This window comes from Hypanus sabinus, chromosome 28 (assembly GCF_030144855.1).
Source record: "Hypanus sabinus isolate sHypSab1 chromosome 28, sHypSab1.hap1, whole genome shotgun sequence".
NCBI classification, from domain to species: Eukaryota; Metazoa; Chordata; class Chondrichthyes; order Myliobatiformes; family Dasyatidae; genus Hypanus; species Hypanus sabinus.
In genome coordinates, this window is record NC_082733.1 from 39,416,719 (window position 1) to 39,442,844 (window position 26,126).

The 26,126-nt window shown below is 40.7% G+C and overlaps 1 protein-coding gene and 1 long non-coding RNA gene across 4 annotated transcripts in view; one reads left to right on the forward strand and one right to left on the reverse strand.

Annotated features, from left to right (window-relative positions):
• Positions 1–8,709, reverse strand: part of map2k5 (mitogen-activated protein kinase kinase 5) — a 318,051-nt gene extending 309,342 nt beyond the window's left edge. Inside the window, exons 1-2 of one of the 2 annotated variants that reach the window (XM_059953007.1) lie at positions 8,378–8,709; positions 615–663 (exon numbers count right to left, since the gene is read on the reverse strand). In XM_059953007.1, the coding sequence (XP_059808990.1) occupies positions 615–663; positions 8,378–8,503 (175 nt within the window). In that variant the 5' untranslated portion in view covers positions 8,504–8,709. The remainder of the gene's footprint in view (positions 1–614; positions 664–8,377) is intronic. The other variant, XM_059953006.1, reaches the window with a different exon arrangement.
• A 6-nt stretch (positions 8,710–8,715) lies between these two features.
• Positions 8,716–15,964, forward strand: LOC132382611 (uncharacterized). Of its 2 annotated transcripts, XR_009508420.1 has the most exons (4): positions 8,716–8,833; positions 10,443–10,532; positions 13,975–14,063; positions 14,667–15,964. It is a non-coding gene; the product is annotated as an uncharacterized LOC132382611 (long non-coding RNA). The 2 variants fall into 2 exon arrangements; XR_009508419.1 differs by lacking the exon at positions 10,443–10,532 and having other exon boundaries at positions 8,750–8,833.
• The last annotated feature ends 10,162 nt before the right edge of the window (positions 15,965–26,126 follow it).

Consider the following 26,126-nt stretch of genomic DNA (forward strand, 5'->3'; position numbering starts at 1 on the left):
AGAAACAGCCACGAGTGAAAATCAAACAATTTCACTACTTCAACAAGTTAGGAATTACAAAGGAATTGAAGGTCTTGACAATTATTTTGAATTTTACAATGAAAATGAATATTTGGAGATGCAATCATCTAAAGAATTGTATGAAGGCAGTCCATTATCTGCACTGATCTGATTTTGTTCATTTACAGTCAATCAAAACAACAAGGCAGCGTACACTAGAATAATTCCTCCAATTAAGTATTAGGAACTAGTTTTATAATACTGTAGTGATATTGTTAAGTGTTTTAATTAGTTCTGTATTTCATTTAAATATACAATTTGCTACTCAGTTAAATGGTAGTTTGTCTTTTTTACAAATTTTAATTACTCCCATAAATCTTTGGCTAACTGGAGCAGCAGGTCAATTGGTCCAAAACGTATTGGTCCCAGTGTGTCCCAATTAACTGGAACCCACAGTATCCACATTCTTCCTAATTTATATTCTTTTGAGGCTTGCAAAATACATTGTTAATGCAATATTAACCAAATTTAAAAGAAACTAATGAATAGTTCTCTCTATTAATGGTGCATTTTACTTTGCAAGCATTGGATTAGTTAAAAAAAAATCTACTTACACTCAAATGCTGTTGTCGTTGTATCTGGCAACACTTGGCCAATAACATCCTAAAAACAAGGAATAAAACTGGTCAATCTAAAAGCAATGTGGGATGGTTTAACAGCCAAAGTAATTCAGGACGACTTCTGTTATCTCTCTATCTTCTGCATAGTTGATTTCCAATACTGTCATCCATTTGCACTTTGCTCCACTTGAAAAAAAGGAAACATATTGATGCCTATATTTTCCTGCTAATATGCCACCTTTTACTTGATCCTGTGTAACTTTCAACCCAATACTGGAACACAATATTGGAATGCAAATCAATGGACCTGCACATTAATTTTAAGATAAATGAAGAGTTTTTACCTGGTATTCCCAAAATCCTCACAACTTTTGGAAATACAAGGACCTTAACTTTTTGTAATCAGAGAGTTAGAAATGCTGTGTTTATTGCCAAGAACTACTGAAAAGATTTGAACCCCTTCAAGGAATACTAAAGTACATTTTGGAACATAGTGCAATTTGCCTCTTTGCTACAAAAGGGAAATGAAGTTTTGAATTTGACCTAATGCTTGACTTCATTTAAAATGTTAGAAAGTTGTGAGCAGATTATGATGGTGCTGGTCGTTGATGCAAACAACGTATCTCACTGTATGGTTTGATGTTTCAAAGTACATATGACAAATAAAGCTAATCTCTTTAGCTAAACAAATAGAGCTACCATGACTTTAAGTATACATTAATTATAATAACAGATAACTTGATTTTTAAATGATCCTAATAAAAAAACTGCCAACACATTCAATCAGTACAAGTTTCCATTTTGAAATAACTTGAAGATTATTACATCAAGATTTGGAAACACTGGAAATTGATGAGGAGAAAGGAGTGACAGACTAGGCATGATGGGGAGGAGCTTGGAATGGAGGCACGTGAAAAGATGTGTTTTCTGTTTTGGGTTCTGTACTAAATGGGAAAACTTCATTGCAGAGACTTTTACAGACCTCATTTACAAATTACTAGTTTTTCCCATTCATTAAATTTATGCCAAATCAATTCAATATGCTCAATCATGTGTTTATCTACCTTGAACCCAGGAAAGATAAAACACATTTTCTTAATGATGAGGAACTTAAAACTGCAAAGGAGCAAGGAAATTTTGGATACACAAATCGTTAAAAGCCAGTAGACCAGGTACAAAAAGCAATTAAAAAAAGCTAATGGAGTATTGGCTTTTATCACAATACAAATGTGAGGAAATTAGGCTTCGTTGCAGAGACTTGAACGGACCTCATCTAAGTGTTTTAGTTTTGTGCACTACATTTCAGCGGCTATACTACCCTTGGAAGGTATCACACATTCATCAGAATGACACTACTAGAGATTTAGCGGGTTGTGTTAGTGTTCGGTACAGTTCTTGGGTATACTTCAGTAGGAAGGTGGGCTTTGAAACAACCAACCCTAATCACCAGATTATTCAATTATTAGACTGATCCCTGTGCTTAAGACTCCTAACTGTATAAGCTGCAGTCTTAAATATATACTAATAAAACACTTACGATTCAAGCTATCGACAAGGCATGAGAATATACTTGACTAAAGTAAGAAATTCAATAACTCAGCACTGGCAACATAAAAAGGTCCAGTGTTAGAACCCAGAGAATCAGAGTAATGGATGTAATAATAGTGTAATATTATTTTGAGAATTGAGTTTAGGGATAGGAAAACCAAATAAAAGGGAACCAGATGTCACAAGATTTCATAAATGTGGCACCATGGAGGCCAAATGGAGTGGATAAAAATGGGTACCTGTCCCCATGTGGAAACATCATCATCAGCTAATTATCTTCTATTAAACATAGAACATAGCGCGGTTCAGGCCCTTTGATCCCACGATGTTGTACTGACCTTTTAACCTACTCGAAGATCAATCTAACACTTCAACCTGCATAGCCCTCCAATTTTCTTTCATCCATGTGCCTATCTAAGATTCTCTGCTGAAATAATTATTACTCTCTGCTATAATAGTTAAGTATAGTATGCATAAAAATTATCAGTGCATCGTATCAATCCAAGAGACTCCCATCCCTTACTTATTTCTATTGTTAAAATTTCAATTTGAAAATAAAACTCCCCAACAAAATACTATTGAGTCCTGCCAAAGGGTTTTGGCCTGAAACATTGACTGTATTCTTTTCCTAGATGTTGCCTGGCCTGCTGAGTTCCTCCAGCATTTTTTGTGTGTGGCCTGGATTTCCAGCATTTGCAGATATTCTCTCATTTACTATTGAATTTCTATCAGATTATCTGTATTCTTTTCAAGATGATAATAACAGTGCAAATTACCCTAAAATATACCAACTCTATATGGAACAACGCTACAACACCTTTTCTATACTGAATGCAGTAATTATTGCTGTGAAATTTTTGTTCACAAGAACAGTCTTCAGGTATTTCCTACTTAATGGATGCACATATCTAGAGTAATACACAAAATGCTGGAAGTACTCAGCAGACACGAGGAAATCTGCAGATGCCGGAAATTCAAACAACACACACAAAATGCTGGTGGAACACAGCAGGCCAGGCAGCATCTATAGGAAGAAGCACTGTCGACGTTTCAGGCCAAGACCCTTCGTCAGGACTAACTGAAAGGAGAGATACTAAGGGATTTGAAAGTAGTGGGGGGAGGGAGAAATACAAAATGATAGGATAAGACCAGAGGGGGTGGGATGAAGCTAAGAGCTGAAAAGGTGATTGGCGAAAGTGATACAGAGCTGAAGAAAGGAAAGGATCATCGGACAGGAGGCCTCAGGAGAAAGAAAGGGAGAGGGGGGGAGCACCAGAGGGAGATGGAGAACAGGCAGGGTAATGGGCAGAGAGAGAGGAAAAAAAACAACTAAATATGTCAGGGATGGGGTAAGAAGGGGAGGAACTCAGCAGGTTGGGCAGTATCTATGGAAAGGAATAAAGAGACAACGTTTCAGGCTGAGACCCTTCATCAGGACTGGTCTCGGCCCAAAATGTTGTCTCATTATTCCTCTCCAGATGCTGCCTGACCTGCTGAATTCCTCCAGCATTTTGTGTGTGTTACTCCAGATTTCCAGTACCTGCAGAATCACTTGTGTTTATCACCTACATATCTAGTGTGAGAAATTAGCTGAACCAGACCCACTTCTACCAACATCAATGTCACAACACCATTTAAAGTTTACTGGAAAGAGATCCCAGAAGGGAAGCACTTCTAAGTAGCAGTTCAGTTGATTATGTGGATAATCACAAATTCAAACCCACATTCCATAAACCACCATGGGTATAAATTCCTATCTATGCCTATAATGCAATGCAAACAACCTCATTCTAACTTTCTATCCAATGACACTGAAGGCATCGTGTCAACCAACATATCAAAATAAGTCTCCATGTCCCTCTACGCAAGTGTCTAATGGGGGTCATGTACTCAATTGCAATACATTTTAAGAAAATGAAAAACGTTGTTCCCAAAACTGGAAGAGAAGATTGGATCAGGGAGAATTTCAGTAAGATGTGGTGCAAGCTAAAGGATGTGAGGGAAAATTGTCACAGGGAAACAATGTCTCATTGTTTCCCTGCGATCATTTCTCATTGGGGGGGAGCAATTATAGAATAAATTATTTAATAAGAAAATTATTAGTAACTTGAGGATCTGAATAAATAAAATTGAAGCATATAAGAGTTAGAATCTTAAAGATTAAGTACATGGAAAATCAAAAAATTAACAGCAGACAGGAAAGGATATATAGAACATATTTTCAAAAACTCTCAAAAAAGGCAAAATATTTTGTATAATAATAGAATCTTTGATAGTAAAAGATTATCAAAATTATTAGCAATTTGATAGGTATATTCTTCATTAAAAGACTGTTGAGCAATGTGAAGAAATTAAAAAGAATGAAAGCAAAGTTTATGGTACAGATATCAGTGGAGTCAATGTAGGTCAGTAAGCGTGGGGATCTCACTTATGCAGCTGGGAGTAGACAGGAATATTCAAATCTGCAGATGCAAGACTAGCCCACAGCAATTCTAAGTCAGTCTCATTGAACTTTAGCTGTCATGTTATAACCTCAACATTGTTAAAAGGATTTCAGTCTCAGAGAAGTGCTGTCTAAACTGATGATTTTCTGTTTCTATTTCAGATCTTCAACAAATGCATATTTTATACTTAAAAGCGGCTTTGTTGGGAATAAATATTATTCTGGAAAGTTTTTCATTGCAATTTAAATGAAATGTGTACTTTAACAGCTAATCCAAGAACAGGGGAAATACACTATATGATTTATGCATTTAAAAGCATATTATTTTTGAACTAAAATATACATTGGTATTGTCCAAATTTGATCTGTCACATAGTTGAATTGCATAGATAGATATCTGATGGATAGGGGAATCAAGGGATATGGGGACAAGGCAGGGACTGGGTATTGATAGTGAATGATCAGCCATGATCTCAGAATGGCGGTGCAGACTCGAGGGGCCGAATGGTCTACTTCTGCACCTATTGTCTATTGCATGCACTACAGGATCACAACCTCAAATTCAGATTCACATTGATTTATCACATCTATATCAAAATATAGAGTGAAATGTGTTGCTTGCAGTAACAACCAACACACCTAAGGGTGTGCTGGGGGGCAGCCTGCAAGTCACCACACATTTTGATACCCACAATACAGAGTTCCCACTTCAATTGTGAGCTCAACTGCTGCATGCATGGAATTTGCAGGCTCACCATGTCTGACTGAGCTCCCTGGGTACTCCTGCTTTCCTTCCAGATATGTTAAATTGCCCTTAATGTAGACGAGTGGTCAATCAGAATTGACAGACATGTGAAATACAATAGGCTACTGGGAAATACATGTAAGAATGAAATTGTTGGGATTGTTTCAAGACCTGGCATAGACTCAAAGGGCTGAATGACCTATGTTGTAAGAAATATGTAATGCTACACAGTAAAACTTCAAAATTTATTTAGATAAAAGCAAAATACCACTTGATGTTTGAAACTAAAATGACTCAAGGGTTCAGACTAGTGCAGGGGTTCCCAACCTTTTTTATACAACTAACTGAGCAGTCTGTTCACCCAGGTTGGGACCCCCTGGACCAGTGGATAATTTTATGTTTCGGATTTGTGATTAATCTATTTATGTAAAAAGGGAAATAAAATCCTTCACAAATAACTTTTATTCATAAGCAGTAGATAAAAGATGCTGTACCCATGGGAAGCAGTGAAAATACATACAGTAGCTGTATGTTTTAATATAGAAATGGACAGGAAAGCATTCACTGAAATAACAGAGAAATTACAATGTACAAATCAAATCACTGACCCAAACATTATCTCTTGGTGCTTAGTCTCTGTGTGATTATGTGCATCTAATCATTACTATTTTACCTGCTCTCAAACTCCTTCAATGACGTTTGCAAAATAATTGTAGCTCCTCTTCTGGCTTGAATTCCAAATCTCCATCCAAAATTTCTCCTGTATGAATTCTACATCCCTAGCATCAGTCTTACATTTATAGATTCTCATTCTTGACCCTACCTTGATGTCATATTGATGAGATTCTTGATCTCATTCTGGAATTTTTTTTAATATTTGTTAACATATTTGTGGTAATATCTCTTAATGTGTTGTGCGTGAGTTATATTGCACTGTGTTTTGCACCTTGGTCCAGAGGAGTGTAGTTTCATTTGGCAATACACATGTATATGGTTGAATGAAAATAAACTTGAACTTCAACTTGAACATAACAACTGGTAATTCTGTTTTTCTCTACATGGGATTGACATTTATTGGGTGTAGGAAATGCTGTTTGAGCAGCCTAAGATACTGGTGAAAATCACATAATGCAGGATATTCAACTTTAACCTACCCTTATCATAATACTCATTTGACACTCAAAGTAAATTTATTATCAAAGTTCATATATATTACCATATACAACTCTGAGATTCATTTTCTTCCCATCAATTACAGGAAAATAAAGAAATACAACAGGATTTATGAAATAAACAAAGACTGACAAACAACCAATGTGCAAAAGAAAATAAATTGTGCCAATAAAAAATTAGTAATACTGAGAACATACATTATAGAGTCTTGAAAGTTAAATTGTAGAATCAGTTCAGAGCTGTGGCAAGTTAAATTATCCAAATAGGTTCAGGAGCCTGATGGTTGAGGGGTAATTACTGTTCCTGAAACTGGTGGTGTGGGACATTAGGCTCCTGTATCTCCTTCCTAATGGCACCAGTGAAAAGAGAGCATGACCTGGATAGTGGGGGTCCTTCATGGTGGATGCTGCTTTCTTGTGTCAGCGCTCCTTGTAAATGTGCTCAGTGATCAAGGATGGTGATGGTGGCTCATCCAATTAAGTTACTGGTCAATTGTAGTCATTAAAGTTTTGGATGGAGAGAGATTTGCCCAACATGCCACTTAATATTTATTATGTAATTACTTTATACCATTTAGTACTTCTAAGATGCAATGGAAAATAGAAAACATTTTACTATTTGTTGAATTAACTACAACCTGATAATCTCAATATTATCTCTTCGACATTTCTGTTCCATATTCCTTGTTACAATTCGCATGTTACAACTTCATCAACTGGAAGCACTGCTTTGGCTTCAAATCCTTCCACTTTAACAACAGACTATTTCAACTACTCTGTATTTATAATCCACTATGGGAGAGAATCACATTTGTTAATTTTTATAATGGTACTGTTGGAAGAATTCTTTGAACTTCCAAAGTTACCAGAAATGTTGATAGGCTTGTGGATTGGAACTACTTTCGAACTCAACAAAGATGATGGCAGTCCCCGATCCTCAATGAGTTGCAAAACAGCCCTTCCACCCCACCATGAGAAAATAGCCACCCTTCCACTCCCCCAATGAGATACTAGCAGCCCCCACCCCCATGAGATCCAAAACAACTCTTTCACACCTTAATGAGATGCCAGAAGCACTTCTACCCCCAGAATGAGAAACTAGTTGCCCTTCCACACCCCCCAACGAGCTGCAAGTAGCCTTCCCACCCCCCAGGTGCCAACAGCCCAGCTGCTCCATCAATTAGATGTCAACAACCCTTCCACCACCCCATTGTGAGAAACTAGCAGCCCACCTACACCCCCATTAAGATGCCAGCATCCCACCCACTCCCCTAATGAGATGTCAGCAGCCCACCTGCTCCGTCAACGAGATGCAAGCAACCCTTCCACCCACCGCCATGAGAAACTAGCTGCCCTTCCACACCCCCAATGAGATGCCAGCAGCCCACCCACTCACCCAATGAGGCACCAGCAGCTCATCCCCAATGGGATGCTAGCCCTTAATGAGATGCTAGCAATCCACCACCTTCTAATGAGATGCTGGCCTATCCACCTCTCCATTGAATGCCAGCAGCCCTCCCACTCTCTTAATCAGGTGTCAGCAGCCCACCTCTGACCCAATGAATTGCTTGTACCCATGCCTCCAATGAGATGCCAGCAGCCCACCCACTCAGCCAATAAGATGCCTGCAGCCCACCCACTCACCCAATGAGATGCCAGCAGCCCACCCACTCACCCAATGAGATGCCAGCAGCCCACCCACTCACCCAATGAGATGCCAGCAGCCCACCCACTCACCCAATGAGATGCCAGCAGCCCACCTATTCCTTCAATCAGGTGTCAGCTATCCACCTCCCCCCACCCTCAACCCCGCCTCCAGTTGGGATATCGGCAGCCCTCCATCACCTACCAGCACGTCTCTGAAGAACAACTGGGTGCCAGGTGGGACGCTCCAGTCCAGGTCTCCACCCGACACCCTGATGCGGATAACGAGCTGCGGCTGCGCCTTGGGCTCCATCTCACGCGGCACGAGCATTGCTCGCGGGCGGCCACATCCTCCGCCGCCTGCTCGCGACCAACGGCCTCGCCTTGCGCCGGCCGCTCGCGCCGTCGATCACGTGCGCCCCGGGACCGAGTGCCTGCTTTTGTCTTCACCGGGTGCGGTCGATCGAACGGGTCTTTCGCCACCACCACCACCGTTAGCGTTCCTCCGGCGTGTAAATAAAAGGAAGTGCCTCCCTCCGTACACCGGAACAAAAATGACGGAAAGTGCAGATCACCCGGAAGCGTGAAAGGAAGCACGGCCTCCAGCTCGGCGGACATGTTTGTTTTTCTGCACTGAAGGTTAAGGTTGCCAACATTACAGGTTAATGAGTTCTGTCCGTCTAATAACAGGGTTGTATTGTCAGTTTGCTAACTCTGCAGGTATAATGGGTGTCGTCTGTTTAACACAATACAGCACAGTACAAGCTTTTCGGCGCACGATGTTATACCATCAGAAGTATAGGCAGAAGTAGGCCATTTGGCCCATCGAATCTACTCTGCCGTTTCATCATGGCTGGTCCCGTTTTCCTATCGGCCCCAATCTACTGCGCCCCCCCCCCCATATCCCTTCATGCCCTGACCAGTCAAGAATGTTTCTACTGATGCCTTAAATATACATGAACACTGGGCCTCCACAGCTCCAATGTATCTACCTCTATCAGCACCCCAGCAGTACATTCTAAACACCCTCCACTCTGGGGGGGGCTAAAAAAAACTACCTCTAACATCTTCTATACTTTCTCCAGATACCTTTAAAAAATGTCCTCTCATATCAGCCATTACTGTCCTGGGAGCAACGTAATGGTCGTCTACTCTTTCTTATTCTGTCAAGTTGCTTCTGATTCTCCTTTACTCCAAAAAAAAACACCCAAGCTTGCTAAGCCTTTCCTAACAAAACAATGCTCTCAAATCCAGGCAGCATCCTAGTAAATCTCCTCTGCACCATCTCTAAAGTTCCCACATCCTTCCTATAATGAACATAAGAAATAGGAGTGGGCCATCTGGCCTGTTGAGTCTGCTCTACCATGCAATAAGATCATGGCTGATCTGGTCATGGACTCATCTCCACCAAATTGTCTTTTCCCCCTAATCCTTAACTCCCCTACTATGCAAAAATCTTTCCAACCTTGTCTTAAATATACTTACTGAGGTAGCCTATGAGTTTTATATAGAACTGAACACAATTTTCCAAATGTGGTCTAACCAGGGTTTTATAGATCTGCAGTGTTATGGCTCTTGAACTCAGTGCCCCAACTAGTTAGGGCTAACATACCATTCACCTTCTTAACCACCCTATTCACTTGTGTGGCAACTTTGAGGGACCTGTTTGCTTGGATCTCAAAATCCTTCTGTTCCTTCACACTGCTACTTAACTTAGTACTCTGCCTTCAAGTTCAACCTTACAAAGTGCATCACTTCACTCTTTCTTTCATATTGAATGCCCTCTGCCACCTCTCAGCCCAGCTCTGCATCTTTTAAATGTCCCATTGATATTTACCTTAATAGCGGCTAGTACATTAACTCATTTGAAAGTTCTTGCTGATAGGATTCAAAAGCTGTCCAATTAGTAATTTGAAAGCCTCTGGAAGTACTTACCTTAACACTTTGCCTGGAATTTTGCAATGTACTTGTTAATTATAATGATTTAAAATGTGATGATTTAAATGGAGTCGGGGAAACGAGATCTGTATCACCTTCACTTAACAGTTATGTGAACCATGGTGAAGTCTAATCCAAGTTTCTAAACCAAGCACACTGGAAAAGAAAGGAATGACAGGTTGATATTGTCACTTGTCACGTGTAAATAAAAGTTCAAAGTAAATTTATTATCAAAGTGCATATGTTTCAAAGTGATCCCCTCTATCCTTCTAAATTAAGTACAGACCCTGAGCCATCAAATGTTCCTCATATGGTAACCCTTTCATTTTCAGAATCATCTTTGTGAACCTCCTTTGAACCTTCTCCAATGCTAACTCATCTTTTCTCAGAGGAGGAGCCCAAAACTATTCATGATACTCAAGGTGAGGCCTCACCAGTGCCTTATAAACCCTCAGCATCACATCCCTGTTCTTGTATTCTAGACCTCTTGAAATGAATACGAACACTGAAGTTACCTTCCTCACCACCAACTCAACCTGCAAGTTAACCTTTAAGGTGTTCTGCACAAGGACTCCCAAGTCCCTTTGCATCTTGAATTTTTGGATTTTCTTCCCGTTTAGAAAATAGTCTGCATATTTATTTCTACTACCAAAGTGCATGACCATGCACTTTCCAACATTGCATTTCATTTGCCACTTTCTTGCCCATTCTCCTAATCTGTCTTAGTCCTCTGCAGTCTACCTGTTTCCTCAATACTACCTGCCTCTCCACCAAGCTTTGTATCATCTGCAAACTTGGCAACAAAGCCATCTATTCCATCATCTAACTCGTTGATTTTCAGCATAAAAAGCAGACCCAACACTGACCCCTGCAGAACACCATTAGTCACTGACAGCCAACCAGAAAGGGATCCTTTTATTCCCACTTACTGCCTCCTACCAGTCAACCAATGCTCTAACCATTTTAGTAACTTTCCTGTAATACCATGAGCTCGTAGTTTGTTAAGCAGCCTCACATGTGGCATCTTGTCAAAGGCCTTCTGATATACAACATCCAGTAAATCTCCTTTATCTATCCTACCTGTAATCTCCTCAAAGAATTCCAACAGGTTCATCTGGCAAGTATTTCCCTAAGGAAACCATGCTGACTTTGTCTGTCTTGTCCTGTGTCATTAAGTACTCCATATCCTCGTCCTTAACAATTGACTCCAACATCTTTCCACCTACTGAGGTAAGGTTAACCTGTCAATAATCTCCTTTCTGCTGCATTCCTCCTTTCTTCGAGTGGAGTAACATTTACAATTTTCTAGTCCTCTGGCACCATGCCAGAGTTCAGTGAGTTTTGAAAGATCATTAAAAGTGCCTCCACAATTTCCAGCACTATGTCATTTGAGTATTTCTTCATTTTCAGAATACATCTGTCCTGCACCTTCCTCATTTTCCCCTGAAACTCTCACCATTGCTGCTCTGCTGTCATCCTTGCCAGCATCTCCTTCCAATTTACTTTGGCAACTCCTTTCTCATACCACTGTAATTTCCTTTACTCCACTGAAATACTGCTACATCAGACTTTACTTTCGCTTTATCAAATTTCAAGTTGAACTCAATCATTTTGTGATCACTACCTCCTAAAGTGTTCTTTTACCTTAAGCTTCCTAATTGCCTCCAGTTCATTACATAACACCCAATCCAATATAGCTGATTCCCTAGTAGGCTCAATGACCAACTGCTCTAAAAAGCCATCTCATGGGCATTCAACAAACTCACACTCTTGAGATCCATTACCAACCTTTTTTTCCCAAACAACCTGCATGTTGAAGTCTCCCATAACTATTATTACATTGCCCTTCTGACACGCCTTTTCCATTACCCATTGTAATCTGTGGTACACATCCCAGCTCCTGTTGGGAAGCCTGTATATAACTGCAATTGGGGTCCTTTAACCTTTACAGTTTCTTATCTCAAACCCAGAAGGATTCAGCATCTTCTGATCCCATGTCACATCTTTCTACTAATTTGATGCCATTCTTTACCAGCAGAGTTACATCAACCCCTCTGTCTACCGTCCTATCCCTCCAATGCAAAGTGTAACCTTGGACATACTGCTCCCAACTACAACCATCCTTCAGCCATGATTCAGTGATAGCCACAACATCATAGCTGACAATCTGTAATAGTGCAACAAGATCATCCACTTTATTTCTTATGCTCCATGCATTGAGATATAACAATTTGATTCTAACAATTCAAAATTATAACAATTTTGATTCTGCATCCCTAATGCACTAATACTCACCCTGCTGGCTGCAATTTTGTTATATCATCTGTCTACCTTCCTGATGGTCTGACTGCATGCTATCTTTGCTCTTTTACCATCCATCCTATACTGAGTCTCTTCACTCCGGTTCCCACCTCCCTGCCAAATTAGTTTGAACCCTCCCCAACAGCTTTAACAAACCTGTCCACAAGAATATTGGTCCCCTTTGGGTTCACATGCAACCTGTCACTTTTCTACAGGTCATGCCTCCCCAGAAGAGATCCCAATGATCCAAGAACCTGAAGCACCAGCTTCTCAGCCACACATAAATCTGCCAAGTTATCCTGATTCTACCCTCACTGGCACGTGACCCAGGTAGCAATCCAGAAATTACTACCCTGGAGGTCCTGCTTCTCAGCTTTCTGTCTAGCTCTCTAAATTCTCTTTTCAAGACCTCTTTGCTTTTCCTTCCTGTGTCATTGGTGCCAATATGTACCAAGGCATCTGGCCGCTCTCCCTCTACCTAGAAAATGCTGTGGGCGCGATCTGAAATGTCCCTAATTCTGGTACCTGGGAGGCAACATACCATTTGGGTGTCCTGTTAATGTCCACTGAACCTCCTTTCTGTTCCCCTGGCTATTGAGATCCGTATCACCACCGTTCCCCTCGTCTCCCTCTTTCCCTTCTACATCACAGACCCATTCTCAGTGCCAATAACCTGGTCTCCATGGCATTTCCCTGGGAGGTCATCCCCCACAGCAGTATCCAAAATGATACACTTATTTTTGAGGGGAATGGCCACAGGAGTGCTCTGTGCTAATTGCCTATTCACATTTCCATTTCTCCTGACAGTCACCCAGCTACTCACTTCCCACAGCTTAATGGTGACTACTTCCCTGTAACTCTGAAACTCTGATCGATACTCTCTACACTCTCCCATACAAGTCAAAGGTCATCCAGCTGCTGCTCCAGATTCCTAACACGGTCCTCAAGGAGCTGCAGCTGGGTGCACTTCACTCAGATGTTTCCTGGGAGACTCTGGGTCTCCCAGGACTACAACATCCAGCATGAAGAACACGCAATGACTATTTACTGTACTAGGTAAGTACAGTGCTACTATACAGTACAGTAAGTACAGTACTACTATATCTACTGTACTGTAAGGGGGGGAGAAAAAGGAACCTTAACAGAATCTTACCTAGAGCCAAAGCTTGACACCCCTACTCTCGCTATTGACCTACTCCCAACAATGGCTGCCCCACTTGTCCATTCAGTACTTTTAAACAAGTTTTGCCCAGCTGCAAGACACCACGTCACTGTGGCTAGCTCCCACTGCTAATTGGGCTGCCGAAATGAGCCTGTGAAGCTCTTCTTTTAAACAAGCATCACTGACCTGCAGCTGTGCAAAGAGAAATTGAATTGAAATATTATATCCCTCTGGAGGCTCAACATATGGAAAGGTGTAAAGACTTCGGTAAAAGTCCAGATAAAACTCATTTTGGGCTGATTTCATTATGTAGTTGCTCTTTATTTGCTATGGAAATGAGAGGTTGCAAGATGATCTAATTGAGACTTTTAAAACTCTAAAGGGTTTTGTTTACAAAATAGGCAGAGGGAAACCGTTCTGGTTGTCATTTGAAACAAGAACTACGGGATATAGAATCACTGGCAGAAGAATCAAAGTGACATAAGGCACAGTGAGTAATTAGGATCTGGAATGTGCTGCTAGGGGCAGTTATAGAGACAGTTCAAACTGCAACATTTGGAAAGGAGCTAGCTGGTTTGTGCTTGATTTTGAATTTGACAGGCCAAATGCTTGCCTTCCATGCTGTAGCATTTCTATGATTATGATTTCTTAGTGTCTAAAGATCTCGATTTCTGATATGCTTAGCAGATGAATATTCATGTCCTGTCAAGATAGAGATTTCTCAATGTTTCCAACTGTCTTTATTTCCAACTGTCTCCCTTTTTCCTGAATCTCAAATTATTGATTTTGTTATGCTGAGATTCTGTCACCTGATCATCTCACAAACCTCTGCATCTCTTCTTGCTACCAATCCTTGTTTTATCTCAATGGGATTATCTCTTTGAAAATGCATTGACTACAAAGGTGGAGATTAAAGGGATTAGTGTTATTTATCACCTGTATATACAGTGAAATACGTTATTTGCATCAATGACCAACAGTATCTGATATTGGGGAGGAGGGTGAAGCCCGCAAGTATTGCCATACTTCTGGTGGAAAAATAGCATGCCCGTAATTTACAAACCTTAACTGTACATCTTTTGGACTGTTGAAGGAAACCAGAGCACCCTGAAGAAATCCACGCAGTCATGGGGAGAATATGCAACTTTCTTATAGAGAACAGCGGAAATGAACCCTGATTTTACAGCTGGTGTTGTAAAACATTATGCTAACTGCTGTGCTACCGTGTTGCCTCATATAGACCCAATGTTAAATGTTAATCTACTGTATCCATCCCCATAGGAACACGCACACACTTCTCTCCCACCCCTCCGGGAACCAGTCTCATGAATCTAAGCTGCAGGTCCACTGAGACTAGTATATCTGCTTGATACTGCAAAGGAAGTTTCACCAAAGCCACATACAATCGCAGCGTGGCTTCTTACTTTTGTACTCCAGCCCTTTGCAATAAAAGCCAATGCACCATTTGCTTTCTTAATTGCTTGCTGAAGTTGTACAGTTACCTTCTGCATCTCATCAGCATGCTCCCTGTACACAAATGTTTATTGGCTTCTCACTGCTTTCCTGTTTTTCCTACCGTAATGCATAATCTCACATTTTCCTCCATCTGCTCCAGCCATGTCCACCTACTTAAACTGCATGGCAATTCATTGGATCCTCTTAACAGTTTATTTCTCAGCTAGCTGTATATAATTTGCAAAACTGGATATTATACTAAGGCTTTTCATTTACAACATCAACATAAATTCAATTTTTTAAGGCCCACTGATCCCTGTGCCACTTGACTAGTCGTCTATCAACTGTTACTCCCAACTCATTTTTCTATCCTTTAACAAATCTTCTATCCACATTCCTAAACCCAACCCTGCAAACGCATGTTTTTTTGTTACAAATATCTACATACAGATTTCCTGAATGTGTTTTAACAACACAGATGCACAACATACACTGGATATTTCCCTTCTTTATTTGTTACTTTAATGCTCAGACTATGGTCCTATGTCAGAATACTGCTCTGAATAAATGGAGCATGTAAAATACTTAACTAAGTGGAAGAATTTAAATGCTAAAATTTAAACTATCTGCTGTGGAACTCACGACATTCAACTTTTTCTGCATTTCTACTGGAAGAGACATCCATCTGGCCCCATTTCTATATAATGTACCTTCTCAGAACCTTCTAAATTTTATTTTCTTTTGTCTTTTCTTTTAAAGTATGTTAGACCATTTTCTGATTGGGGTGGACTATTCTAACATCCCTTTGCTTAGAAACAATTTTTTAAATCACTTGCTGTGTTTTTTGTTGATTATATCAAATCTAGCTTGTAAACCTTTGTTTCACTTTATCAAGACCCTATGAGATCATTTATACCAAATCATTATGTTAATTTGCACCATAGTGTTCTTTCTGAGAATGCAAGCTGGATTGTCAATTTTGTGAATAAACTAACAATTTTGAAAAGATTTATCAAAATTGATAAAAGTAGTTTCAGAATTCCCCAACTGCACAACTCAATTAACACCAATTTCTTGAAATTTGTATATATCTGGAATTTGGCTTATTTATTAAGCTCCATTTGTATACCGTGGTGTATGGGATGTCCAGGGAGAGGTAGCACTTTTGGTGAAGGGGCTTGTTGTGTCCATTCCAGGGCAGCTCACTCTGGAGTGTCCCTCCAGACACTCAGCTCTACCTGTTGCTCCAAGTAGCTGTTTGCATCCAACAGCAGACACACCCTGGAACACTGTTTCAACGGGTGGGCTAAACCAGTTAAGGGTAGCTGGTGGCCTGGTATCTCAGTCCTAGCATGCGAAGCCAGCTCTGGCGGACTGAGTGGATGAGATCTGCAGTGTTATCCAACACTAAGAAGGGTGCTGCAACACTCCATGGGGAGTGAAGGGCATAACAAGGGACAGAAAGTGTCATGGCTATCCACTGCAACCAAGGAAGACCACAGTTTTAACACTTGTTCATACCACTGGACCTGGACTTCGGAGGTTGAGAGAGTAGGACTGCTTCAGTTCTACAACTTTTCCACTTCAAAAGCTCTCCCACACAGATTTCCTGTTATAGTAAAACACAACAAACAACCACCACATTTGTACACTAGTATAATTGTTCTGGGCCCAAAGGTTAAAACTTCTGAAGAGTGGTAAATGACTTTTTGCTTCATAGCTGCTGTTCGTTGGATGTAATGATTATTTCTCTTTCACATAAGGCTGGAAAGGAGGAGATAAGGCTGCCATTGAATGTCATATATGCATCGTTCTTCCATCTCTGTGCAATAACAAACTCTTGTTTACACCTTTCACACCTAAAAATTGATAAAGCAGTTTGTACTAAAACATGTCACTCCACAGGTGTGGATGATGTGAGTGAGTGCAATAATATGTGCAGGGAATGATTTAAATTGTACAAGTCCTCATTAATATTCACTTTTTTGGTTTTATTACAGAGATGACAAGTTTAAGAATGTATTTGACAGTACTATTTGCTGTGACAAAATGCATTTCAAGTCATCATAACCATTTTTCATACCTTTTGGCTCCTTTCCTACAATTGGGTTTCATTTATTGAATTTAATATTAGCTGCCCTTATTGTGAAACTGTAATATTGTACAGTCACTTATAAGACTGCATTATTAGATTTTTTGTCCCATTAAGAAAAACTTAAGTACTTGCACAAACATTTGCAATAGCTTAAAATTTTGAAATGTACAATTTCTAAATTTAGCCATGTTTATTCTGTATTGCCTTAATTCTGATTATGTCCTTAATGTGCTGATAGCCTTCCTCAAGATATTTTTATTTTTGTCTTGGTTGCCTGAAAGTGCATACCAGAAGCATTGGTCAGTATCTATCTCTTTGTTATAAGATTACTGTATTGCTATGACAGTCTAGTATGATAAGGTGTACTCCGACTTCACTATCTACCTTGTTATGACCTCCACTGTATTGTTTACCCCCACAGAACTTTCCCTGTAACTGAAACACTATTCTGCATTCTGCTATGGTTCTCTCTTGTTTTACCACAATCCACTGTTATAATGAATTGATCAGTTTGCAAGGCATGTCTGTACCTGAGACAGTAATAAAGCAATTTATCAATTTACTTCAAAAATGAGACTCTATGTTCGAGTTTAGTACTATTTGTCATTTAAAAATACTAATTCCTTTGGCTTCCTAATTTTCTTTTCTATTTAATACTACTTCAGCTCGGGCTAAATATTTTTTTACAATAATTTCCAAGCTATATTGTACCCCCATCTTGGATTTCCAAAACATTTTAACCCTGCCATATGAAACTTGGCCATTAATCATTTCTCATGTGTGGACTCCAGTCTCCAATTACTGGTCTCTGATCTTTGGAATTGCATTTCCACAAGGTGTAGATGCTTTTCCACAATGTTTTCAGGGTGGGAGGGGGGGTAATGAATGCAATGGTTTTATAGAGTTAACCTGATCTTCCAATAAACTGCAGTAGTAAAATATATTTTGAATATTCTCATAATTGGTTCCTTAAGATTCTTATAACCGAGGGTGGTAGAAGAGAGAAGCTCCCACTACCTATTAAATGCATCTCAAATAGCCTCTGTCAGCCAAGTCTAGCACCTGGCCTTAACATGTGGCTTAGCTATTAAGCATGACAGAACCGTTTCTAACAAGAAAAGCGGCAACTGTGCGTTACTGGCGCTTTAAAACTAGTCTCTTAGGGCAGATGTGGCTCATCAGCCATGGTTGGCAGCTCACCTAGGAGAAGGAAAACTTTGACCTTGAACCTCCACTGTCCTGTGGCTTTACCCACTCATGGGGAAGGCTTCAGGAAGAAACACTGAGGGGAAAAATCCAGAGCTGGCGTCATTAAGGTAGTCCCACGTTGAGTTCATTGCTGACTGGCAACTTGTGCAACACCGCTGGTGACAAACTATATTGGCATCTGCTGCTCCTTTGGATTCATCAGCTGCATGATGTAGGGGCCTGCTGTATGGACCACAGCTTGTTCTCCATATCATACTGCCCTGGCTTGTAGGTGGGTAGGACTTAACATCCATGGTTTTCCCCGACCAACAGAGGGTCTCAAGGATCACATAATTGCCATGAAATTCTTGAATTTGTTAATTTACTACTGGAACTGGGCATGGTGCTAGTAGTGCTGTCTGACTCAGGCCTTTGTGTTAAGGAGCTGCTGTTAAGGAAATCTTGGTGAATTGCACAATAGTCACAGTGCATTGCTAGTGGTGTGAGTGTAGTACTGAAAATGACTCCCAGTCAAGGAGACAGCTTTCTCCTGGGTGGCACATGGTTGCATTTTGTTGGAACTACTGCCAAATAGGCAAGTGTAGAGAGTTCCATCATATTGCTGACTTTTTGTAGATGGGACAAGTATTGCAGCCAGGAGAGAAGTTAGTTGCTTACTGAGGGCAATTTGAAAGGCCTTTCTTCACAGTAACTAAGAACCTACTGAGACAAGTTTTGCTTTTGGTGTTTTCTGTCCAATCACATTTCAAATAAAATCCTTACAGCTAACACAAAAGAGACTACCATTCAATGCACCTGAGTTGGTTTAACCCCAGGCTCCAGAAATGAAATAAGTGTGCCAGAAAACATTCAGCTGTCATTAATAAAGACTGATTAAAAAAATCATGATTTTGTTATTTTCAGCAATTGTGTTTTCTCTTTGCTCCCAGGAAGAAATGAAAGTGGGAAGCCTTCATGAGGAGCAATTTACTTAACAATTACAGTTAAAGACTCATCACTAAGAATTTTAGTGTTTATATTTAAATTACTTCACTATTGGAACGGTTCTGTGCAGTTTGCATTCATTTGCATTTTAGTTGGAGCTGGTTACATCCTTCCTATTCATTTGGTTGCAAACAGGCACTGCTTACCTTAGCTGTTCCCTTGCAGATTTTGAAGTATTGAGAAACCTAATTCTTTCCTGAATGTCTTTGCATTTACACTGTTGCCTTAGCTTCACCGTACAGCAGAAGCCACTTTGCACAAAAGTTGGTTGTAGAGAATGAATTAGCTGCAAGCTATGAGTTCTCGCAGTGATTTTCCCCCCACTCATTTTATTGGAATTGTTTCAGAATCCTTGCAGAAGTACTAAACTTTTTTTTGGTGTTTATTAATAGTTTTGGTAGATAAGCAGGAGGACCTTGTAGAGTTTCAACACCATGTTGTCCATGCATACTTTTGCAAGTCTGTCTACTCACCAACTGCTTCTGAGGGTGTTAAGAAACTGGCACCCTTATTTGTTTAAAGATAAGTTATAGATTGGCTTTACTTGTCACAGGTACATCAAAATATACGTCGTTTTGTGCCAAATCATATCTGTGAAGATTATGTTCGTCAGCACATTTCCAGAGCCAACATAGTGTGCTCTCAACTCACTAACCCATAGGTCTTTGAAATGTGGGAGGAAACTGGAGCACCTGGAGGAAACTCACAAGATCATAGGGAGAATGGACAAACGCCTTACTAACAGTGTCAGGCCCTGATCTTATTGTTGGCTGCTATAAAACTTTGTGCTAACTGCTACACTACCACACTGGTTACAACTGCGAAGCATTTTGATAGTTTTGTGGATAAATGAAGTATGGAAATCTGATTGGATCTCAGGTTTCTTTTCCATTGATCTTTCCACTTGTATTTGGAATGGAATATAATCTTTAGTTTTATGTGGAATAAAAATAATCCGTAAGTAATCCAGCTCAAGGAAATACTTGGGCACAAATAATCTCTCATAGCTTATTGCTGTTCCTTGTACATGGGTGAGGCTGCAGCAGGTTCACAAATTCCTATGGAACTGATTCAGAATCATCTATTCATCATGTGTTCATTGAATTATACAGTGAAAATACGCTCTTTGCGTTAACAACCGACATAGCCTAGCGATGTGATGTGGGTAGCCTGCAAGTGTATTCTGATGCCAAAATAGCATGGCCATGATGCTAGGCAGAAAAACAACACAACAAAACTTAGTGCCCTTTACACCACTGGCAACTAGGGCAGCAATGAATGTCCTCCATCTCTCATGGTGTTCAGGGATTCCTTCATCATGGCAGTAGCTTCATCAGTTTACACTACTGTCAAGTAGGTCTCGGGTGGGGACTCGGTGATGCTGTCACACTCGTGGAAGGATTCTTTAATGCTGTTTCCTTAACAGTTTTGTTTTGCCATTTACCAATTTTGTTAGCCCTGAGCTGAACCCCCGAACTTGGAGGGCTGGTGGACCATGCTTAGTTTGGCCTCTACCCTTTGACCTGTTTGTCATGGCTGACCCTACCAAGACTCCAGCCAACCTGGTTCTCCAGGTCATTGAAGCACGCAAGCCTCCAAACCACAATGAAATTGTGGTCCCCTTGGAGGAAGCAATAAAACAACAGCAAAACCCTTTCCTCCCTCTCACTCACCCATCATGCACTCAGTCAGTTCTCTAATGCCAGGACAAGCTGCCTTCAGCATCCAGCAAAATTGTGGATTCTCAGACATTGAGCTTGGATTTCCCGAGTGGATTTGTGGAGACTGTTAATTAGGTATGTAAGTATACATCAGGCCATTCATATTTTCATGTGATCTGGTCATACAATCACAAAAATGAGAAAAGAAAATAAGTGGAAAAATTGGATCTTAGAACAGTACAGCACAGGAACAGAGCCTTCAGTCCTCACTTATGTACCAGACATGATGCTGATCTAACTAATCCCATCTGCCTGCACGTGGTCTGTATCCCTCTACTTACTGTCTTTTCATGTACCCATCTGAATGCCTTTAAACTTGAAAGTTCAAAGTAACTTTGCTATCAAATTACATGTATGTCAACACATACAACCCTGAAATTCATTTCCTTGTAGGCATTCATAGTAAATACAAAAAACACAATAGAATCAATAGGACTGCACCCAACAGAATGAACAAACAACATGCAAAAAAAACAAACTGCAAATACAAAAATAAATAATAATAAGCTATAAATATCAAGGACATGAGATGACGAATCCTTGAAAGTGGGTCTATAGGTTGTGAGAACAGTTCAGTAATGGTATGAGTGAAGTTCTCCCCTCTGGTTGAAGAGTCTGATGGTTGTGGGATAATAACTGTTCCTCTTTGCTATTGTAACTTCGCTCTTGCATCTCCCTTGACAGCATATCCAGGGCACTACTGCCCTGTGTCTTTCTGAAAGAAAACCTCTCCTCTCAAACCTGTGCCCTCCAGTATTTCACATTCTCACCCAGGTGAAATAGAATCTGACTATCAAGACTAATTGTATTCCTTATGCCTCTATCAGGTCAACCTCAGCCTCCAACACATCAGCGGAAAAACGGTCCAAATTTATCCAAGCTCTCCTTATACCCTATACTCTGATCCAGGCAACATCCTGTTGAAGAACTTTCCAAATTCCAAATTGGAACACCTGTGCAAATTCCTGTCCACGCCCAGCCCCACCTTTGTCACCCTCACAACACACCATTGCCACTGTAATTGAATGGAGGAATTCAGCAGGTCAGACAGAAATGGCAGGTGTCTCTTGGGAAAATTCAGAAGGCGCAAGGAAGATACATTCCAAAGACGAGGAACTATTCTAAAGGGAAGATAAAGCAACTGACTGACAAGAGAAATCAAAGACAACAAAAAAGCAAAAGAGAGGGCATATAATATAGCAAAAAATAATGAGAAGATAGAGGAATGGGAAGTTTAAAAAAATAAGCAACTAAAAAGCAGAAAGAGAAAAGATGAAATGTGAAGGTAAGATAGCCAGTAATATGTTTTTCAGATATATAATCAGTAAAAGAGAGACATGAGTGGATATCAAATTGCTGGAAATGATGCTGGAGAGGTAGTAATGAGGGACAAAGAAATGGTGGATGAGCTTCATAAGTATTTTGTATCAGCCTTCACTAGCAGAGTGCCAGTAATGTCATTGTTTCAGTGAGCAGAAGTGAGTGAAGGTGCTTGTGAAGCTGAAAAGTCTGAAGATAGATAAAACACCTGGACCAGCTGGACCGCACCCCAGGGATCTGAAAGAGGTAGCTGAAGTGATTGTAGAATCATTTGTACTGATCTTTCAAGAATCATTAGATCTTGGAATTATTTCTGAGGACTGGAAAATTTTAAATTTCAAATTACACTCCACTTACAAATATCTGGACCTGATTTGCACTACCTTACTTCCCCTTTTCTATTTTCTAATTATGATTTATAATTTAAATTTTTATTACATTTACTTTGATTTGTACTTCAGGGAGCGCGAAGCGCAGAAACAAATATCACTGTGTTGATTGTATGCTCTAGTATCAATCGTTTGGTGACAATAAAGTTAAGTATCTAAGGAGGGAGGCAAGAGAAAATAAATTATAGGCCAGTTAACCTGATTTCAGCAGCTGAAAAGATGTTGGAGACTATCATTAAGTGTGATGACCTGGTTAAGATTTCTATTGTAATGCTATTGATGCACCATCAATAACTCTCTCTGAGACGTAAAGGCAAGATATCGGCTATTATTGACTGGAAGAAGGAACAAGCAGTGGTTGACCACCATCAGTCAGAGGTGCAGCAGCTGCTCAGGGAGGGGATCATTGAGCCAAGTACAAGCCCTTGGAGGTCCCAGGTGGTTGTTGTTCGGACCGGGCAGAAAAATAGGATGGTCGTGGACTACAGTCAAACCACTCCACTCTATCTGCTCCCTGTTATGTACGTCCACCAATGCCACCCCACACGAGCGCCTATTCTCTTTTCCCAGGAAGTCTGCCACTGGGACCACTCTACCAGCTTGGCTGACGTCCCCAAGGCCAGTGCTGCTCCGGAAACGTGAGGAGTAATAAATACTCCCCGCTGGTCGAGGGGGTTCACCTTCTACATGCGAAACCCCAGTATGCCTACGTGGTCTTACCTGATGGGCGGGAGGACGTGGTCTCCGTCCGCGACCTGGCGCCAGCAGGAGCAGTCAGCAGGGGGCGTGTCCAGACAGGTATATGTAGTTCACCACAGCTATGAGGTTTGTTTTTAATTTTAGCAGCTTTCTCAAACACTCTGTGTCCTGTTAGTAAGCTTCGTAGACTAGTGTTTTTGCTTTAGCTAAAGATAAGGAGCCATTTCGTCCAACTTAGGGATGTCAGCCAATTGCATTTGTGTTAATATATGTTGTACTTTCTGTTCAGTAAGATGTGATGCAAGATTCGAGAGAGTAGGGTGGGATCAGATTGCTAAAGAATAGTAGCTGGTTTGGGGTCTTTTTTGGAGGAGCTGGGGAGCGGAGCACAAAGGAAGATGTTTGCACAATGTCAGTTGAAGGAGAGAACCTGTTGTAAGAAGAGCTTTGTGTAAATGAATGGTTCCAGGGAGGAAGTGCCAATACTTCCTGGGTTAGTCAGTTTGTTCAAAATAGTCTGAGGGAAGTTCAAACTGTGGCTAGTGTCTTTCATGCAGAACATGGGTTCAGTGTGTGAGTAAAGTGATAGGCCCAACTACATCAGAAATGAGCTCCAATATTTATGTGCACATTTAGACTGGTTTAACTGTAATGGGCACTTTTATTTTTCTGTTAACTAGTTGAAAATTGGCAAGTATACTTAGTAATTTTATGCTGGTGTACAATCTGTCATTTCCTGGCGAACGATAACTGTATATTTACACAACATTCGCTATAGTCAATGTTCCTCAATTAGAACATTACAACTTTCCTGTTTGATTGAATCCAAATCATACCAATCCTAAAAGTATGTTACTTATGGAAGGTGGCCTTCTTACTGCTGAGTCATGTGGCTGTTAGCAGAGTTAGCTAATGAGCCAGGTTCGTATATGAGCCCCAGTGAGAGGGTTGCATAAGGATGGGGTTTCGGGGGTACTTAGAGGCACATGATAAAAAAGGCCTAAGTCAACATGGATGAGCGGCAATCATGCTTGACAAATCTATTGTAGTACTCTGAGGAAATAACAGACAGGATTGACAAAGGAGAGTGAGTGGATGTTGTTTATTTGGATTTTAAGAAGGCCTCAACAGGGTACCTCACACGAGGCTGCTTAATAAAATAAAAGCCTGTAGCGGTGTGCTACACGCAGCGCTAAAATTACGACACGGAGTCGGTAACTGCAGTCGAAGGAAAAAACTTTATTCGAAAACTTCAGCCTCACTTTTAAGCCTCCCTCAACCTGCCCCCCGTGGCGCAGAGGCTCCAAAGCTCTGTGCTCGCAAACCCCCGTTGGCTATCTAATTGTGAGTCGGTTCGGATGCGCCAGGAAATGGGTCGCCACAAGCCCATGATATTATGGGCAGGTACTAGATTGGATAGAAGATTAGCTAACTGGCAGGAGGCAATATGTGAAAATAAAGTGGGCCTTTTCTGGTTGGCTGTTGGGACTAGTGGTGTGCTGTGCTGTAGGGGTCGATGTTTGAATGTCTTCTTTTCACATTGCATGTCAATGATTTGGATGAAGGAATTGATGGCTTTGTTTCCAAGTTTGCGGACGATGCGAAGATAGGTAGAAGAGTAGGCAGTGTTGAGGAGGCAGGGTTTCTGTAGAAGGACTTAGGCAGACTGGGGGAATGGGTAAAGATGTGGCATATAGAATATGATTTAGAGAAGTGTATAGTCATAAACTTTGGCAGAAGGAGTAAAGGTGTGGACTATTTTGAAAATGGGGAGAAAATTCAAAAATCAGAGGTGCAGAGAGACTTGGGATTCCTCATGAGGATTTGCTAAAGATAATCTTGTAGGTTGAGTCAGTGGTAAGGAAGGCAAATACAATGTAAGCATTCATTTCAAGAGGACCTGAATACAAAAACAAGAATGTAAGCTGAGGCTTAATAAGGCTTTGGTCAGACCACACTTGGAGTACTCTGAACAGTTCTGAACTTCTTATCTAAGAAAGGATGTGCTGGCATTGGAAAGAGTCTGGAGGAGGTTCACAGGAATGCCAGGAATGTAAAATGAGCATTTGATGGCTCTGGGCCTGTACTCACTAGATTTTAGAAGATTGGGGGTGATGTGGGGGAGGTCTTCATTGAAACCATTGTATGGCTGTCTAGACTGGATGTGAAGAGGATGTTTCCTATAGTGAGGGAGTCTAGGACCAGAGGGCACAGCATCAGGATTGAAGGACGTCCATTTAGAACAGAGTTGAGGAAACTTTTCTTTAGCTAAAGGGTGGTAAATTTGTGGAATTCTTTACCACAGACAGCTGTACAGGCCAAGTCACTGGGTATATTTTAGGCGGAAGGTAATAGGTTCTTGATTAATTAAGGTGTGAAATGTTATGGGAAGAGGCAGGAGAATGGGGATGAGAGGAATTATACTCCCCTCTGCAATTGGATCCTCGACTTCCTAACCAGAAGACGACAATCTGTGTGGATTGGTGATAATATCTCCTCCTCGCTGACGTTCAACACTGGTGCACCTCAGGGGTGTGTGCTTAGCCCACTGCTCTACTCTCTGTATACCCGTGACTGTGTGGCTAGGCATAGTTCAAATACCATCTATAAATTTGCTGATGATACACCTGTTGTTGGTAAAATCTCAGATGGAGATGAGAGAGCATGCAGGAGCAAGATAT